We start from the raw sequence: 4965 nt of genomic DNA, 5'->3' as shown, positions 1-4965 counted from the left end.
CGTACCCCACTGACAAGCTATGCTTTTCAGTTTGCTGTACCTTTGATGATAGTTCAGGTAATGTAGCCTTCGTTAGTTGTTTTTGCAGAATTGTTAGTTCTCTTAATTGTGGAAGATATTCAATTTCAGAATTGTTTATCCGCTTAGATGGCTTAATTTCAGGTGTTGAAATTCCTATGCTCGTATATGCTGATTTGAGCAGACTTGTTATGACTTGGTGTCCTTGAATAAGAACCGTGTTGTCTCTGATGACACAATTTGATGCAATTTTTACCATGCCGGTACTATTTAGTATCACTGGAAATGCATTCGAACCGCATACTGCATTGAGTTGCATCGGATATTTGGTAGCGTATATCCAGTGATTTTTGTGTTTCAGCTGAGTCCAAATGGTAGTTTCCTTTAATTCAACTATTTCGCATTCGTCACCTGTTCCATTATTGTACAAATTGATTTCACACTTGCACACATTTGCTCCATGACGATAAATAGATTGAACATTTGAGCAAAGGTATGAGTCCTTTTCAGTTGTAATACACGATTGCAGTGCTAATTTTGTTATGGGGAAGTATTCATCCTTGTGAGAATTGATAGCCAGATATTCTGTTGATGGCTTTATTGACGTTAATACCTTGGTCGCGCTAGAGATCACAGGTACTACATGAAATATTTCAAAGGTTTTTCGTTCAACGAGTGGTATCATAATATTGAATATTACATGGTCACTTGATACCTGCCCAGTTACTTGCATCAGCTTATAAAGAGTTAATATATCATCTTGTTCTACTGGAAATTGTGAATGAGACGGTAAATGTGCTCGGATTTTTTCTCCTTCCGTTATTAACTGTTGCGGCGTAATTGGAAGCTGGTTAATTTTTTCGTGATGACTATCAATGAGAACATCCATGATTGAGGATTGCGTACGTTGCAAATTTATCATGGCGATTGTCATTTGGATGGTCAGCATGTTAATAATATTGCCATATAATTGGTCATGTTCGTCCTTAACTAACCTTTTGGAGATCGCGTTTAATTGAGTCTCTATACTTTGGAAATTATTTTTAAGACATATCTGGTTTTTTTTTATAACGTTAATTGCGGAGTCAATTATTGATATTTGATTTTTGAGCAGATGTTTGAGTTTGTCATCATGATCTTCTAGGGTTTTGATCGTCTTCGATATGTCACTTGCATAATTGAAATCGAGTACTCCAAACAGGGAACTTGCTATATTCCCAACTAAATCGATTGCCCCTCTCTTATTTCGGGCGCTTGACATAAATTCAAATGCTGTTCTTAATTCAATTTCTGCTTGCTGGAAATGATGAATCACAAACTTGCATGTTGAGTTTAAGTTGCTTTGATCACATAGCTTCAAAAGATTCAACGTTGAATCCTTTAGTATGTCCAGCTCTGTATTAAATGGAGCTAAATCGTAATAGATTATCATTTTCCAGTGGGATGTTATCAATTTTGTTATTCCTACTTGTTCAAAATGTATGCCAGGAGCGGAGCGAAGTTCAGTTACGTTTACTGGTGAACAAAGAACAATCGGGAGTAAAAGTAGAGATATCAGTACTATAGTTAATTTTATATTGGAGGACACACGTCTTTGTTTTCGTGGGACTATCTCATTGTCCATTCGTTTTTCTTTGTTATGGCGATTCTCCTGTGTTTTAATAGGTTTGTTTTCAGGAAATAAGGGTGCTAGTTTGTGAATTGGTCGCTTTAACATGCCTGTTGCGGTTTTGACATCTACGACTCGTATAAATCCATCATTACCCCTATATGTCTTCATTATTCGCCCTAAAGGCCATTGCAAAGGTTGTACATTATCTTCCTTAAGGATCACCAGTGTATTTTCTTCAATGTTTTTGCATTCTTCACGCCACTTGTTTCGAACCTGTAGTTCCATTAGGTACTCTGCCCGCCATTTTTTCCAAAACTCTTGTTTTAAGTGTGCAACCAGATTCCATCTAGTCAAAAGAGATGATTTTACCTTTTCACATGTTGCGTCTACGGGTGCTGTTAGTGCATCACCAACTAAGAAATGACCTGGTGTGAGAGCCTGCAAATCATTTGGATTAGACGACATTGGTGTTAAAGGTCGTGAGTTAAAAATAGCTTCTATTTCTATAATGACGGTTTCGAGTTCCTCGTACGTTAACGTTTCAGTTGAAACGCTTCGGACCAATAGGTACTTTGCTGATTTAACCGCTGCTTCCCATAGTCCACCAAAATGAGGTGCACGAGGAGGGATGAAGTGAAATGCTATTCCTTTGTTGCTGCAAGTTTTTGTTATTTGTTCCTGAGCTACATTGGAATGGATTGTTGTTGTTAATTCCTGCAACTTGTTAGAGGCACCAATAAAATTCGTTGCATTGTCACAGTATATATTTTGGCAGCATCCGCGTCGTGCGATAAAACGTTTTAATGATCCGATAAATGCTTCTGTTGTCAAGTCGCTTACCAGTTCCAAGTGTACTGCCTTTGTCGCAAAACAACAATAAACTGCTAGGTATGCCTTATGCGGACGTTTTCCTCTCACCTTATAATGCACCCAAAAAGGCCCACAGAAGTCAACTCCGGTATTAAAAAATGGCCTGTTTGGCTGTACTCGATGCCTTGGTAAACTTTCCATGACTTGTTCAAAAGTAATTGGTTTACATCTAGTACAACGAACGCAATGGTGAATAGTTGATCTTGCCATAATTTTACCATTGATCGGCCAAAATTTTTGTCTCGCTGCTGCCAGCAGTGCTTGACCACCACAGTGCATATTTCGTCCATGTATGTCTTTCATTATCAGTTTTACAATAGGGTTATTGTATGGAAGGACTATCTGGTGCTTTTCATCATATGTAAGTGATGATGCTTCTAACCTTCCCCCCACGCGAATTATCTTGTATTCATCTAAAAATGGCATCAGTCCAGCAAGTGTACTTGCAGGTTTTACTGTTTGGTTGCGTTCTAACTGATTTAATTCTTCTTTTAGTTCTGACTATTGTATGTACTTCACTATATGCCTGAGTGACAGCTCCAGTTCCATAGGGCTTAGAGCCATAGTGATATTGCTTAAATTGGTTCGCCTTGCCCGATTTACAAATCGCAGCATATATCCCACCGTATGTAGTAGAGTTCTGAATGAATTCCTGTGATTGATTCTATCGATCTAATGGATATCGTAATCAGTTGAGATTAAGGCCACTTCCCTTGTCGTTTGTTTCCATTCAGGATTCACCGGATCAATACAGAGAGTTTTATTGAATTCGCCAGGCCAGTTGCTTTCGGAACCATGAAGAAAGAGTGGACCGTATAACCACAAGTTATTTTCGAGTAATTGAGCTGGCTTGATACCCCGTGATAATGAGTCAGCTGGGTTGTCCTTAGATCTTACGTGACGCCATTGATTAGGCAAGCTAATTTCCTGAATTGCATTGATTCTATTTGCTATGAACTGTTTATGCCTTGCTGATGAAGAGTTGATCCAGAAGAGAACGATTTCTGAATCAGTCCAATAATATGTTGCTACATCATGATTTATATTGTTATTAACCTTTTTCATCAATGTCGCTCCTAATAGAGCTGAACACAGTTCTAACCTTGGAATCGTTTGTTTTTTGAGTGGAGCAACACGAGACTTGGAACAGAACAATCGATTTATTAGTCGACCATCCATTAGTTTCGCTCGAACGTAGACTGCGGCTCCGTATGCCTTTTGTGAAGCATCACAAAATACGTGCAATTGTATTGATTCAAGTGCTGGCAACTGTTTTCCGAATATATGACGATCTATTTTAAATTGATCTAGTACTTGTAGATCGTCATAAAGGGTAGTCCACCTAGTATATATTTCGGCTGGTACTGCTTCGTCCCATGTTAATTGTAGTTGCCATAGGTCCTGAATTAGTATTTTTGCTGTTACGAGTACTGGACCTAGTAATCCCAATGGGTCGAAAATTTTGGCTAGGTTCGAAGTAATGGTTCTTTTAGTAATGATTTTTAATGGATCCAGTTTTAATTTTATGCGAAATTGATCTTCTTTTGGTTGCCAAGTCAATCCTAATGTTTTGATTGATGTTGCGTCGTCACTTTGAAAGTCCAAATCAACTTCTTGATCTTCTTTTGCAATATTTTGAAGAAGTGACGGATGGTTGGCACACCATTTACGTAGCTTGAATCCTGCTGATTCCAACAAACCTTTTAACTGAGTTTGTATATCTTTGGCAGTTTGGAGACTATTTGATCCACTTAGGCAATCATCTACGTAGAAGTCATTACTTAGTGCTGCTGCACCTAGTGGATATTTTTGCAACTCAGATTTCGCCAACTGTTGTAAGCATTTAGTAGCCAGATATGGGGCTGATCGTGTTCCATAGGTGACTGTTTTTAATCGATAAAATTGTAAGGGTTCGTTATTATTGCTTCTCCAGACTATTAATTGATATTCTTGATCTTCGGGCTGAATAATAATTTGTCTGTACATTTTTTGAATGTCAGAACAAAAGACAAATCTTGGGCACCTGAATCGAAGTAAAATCGCAAACAATTCCTCTTGAATTGTTGGGCCAGTAAACATTGTATCATTTAACGATAGTCCACTACTCGTCTTGCACGATGCATCAAATACCACTCTTAACACGATGCATCAAATACCACTCTTAACACTCTTGACATAATGAGGATTAACTTGGTTGATGTCAACCCTTTCCATGTGTCCGAGATCAGTATATTCATTCATGAACTGTACATACTGTGTTTTGAGTATTATATCCTTATCGAGTCTTCTTTCCAACGCTAAAAACCTGTTAATGGCAATGTGTTTTGACTCACCAAGCAACGATGGATCTTGCTTGAAGGGTAATCTGACACTGAATCGACCGTCTTGATTCCTTTTCATATAAGTTGCAAAATGGGACTCGCACAACTCTTCGGAAGGAGACAGATTTTTGTTTGCCTTTTCTG

At 38.2% G+C, this 4965-nt stretch overlaps 1 protein-coding gene across 1 annotated transcript; it reads right to left on the bottom strand.

Moving 5' to 3' along the window:
• Positions 1-3172: 3172 nt before the first annotated feature.
• Positions 3173-4486, bottom strand: LOC119675436. The gene has a single exon (XM_038086634.1). It carries the CDS (start codon positions 4484-4486, stop codon positions 3173-3175), a length of 1314 nt encoding a protein of 437 aa, XP_037942562.1.
• Positions 4487-4965: the final 479 nt, after the last annotated feature.

This window comes from Teleopsis dalmanni, chromosome 2 (assembly GCF_002237135.1).
Source record: "Teleopsis dalmanni isolate 2A chromosome 2, ASM223713v2, whole genome shotgun sequence".
NCBI classification, from domain to species: domain Eukaryota; kingdom Metazoa; phylum Arthropoda; class Insecta; order Diptera; family Diopsidae; genus Teleopsis; species Teleopsis dalmanni.
The sequence above is the reverse complement of the archived record's forward strand: the minus strand, read 5'-3'. Positions and strand labels throughout refer to the sequence as shown.

Bases quoted from the DNA above. Each gene is read 5' to 3' on its own strand.
- LOC119675436 (XM_038086634.1), bottom strand. From the start codon at position 4,486: ATGTACAGACAAATTATTATTCAGCCCGAAGATCAAGAATATCAATTA.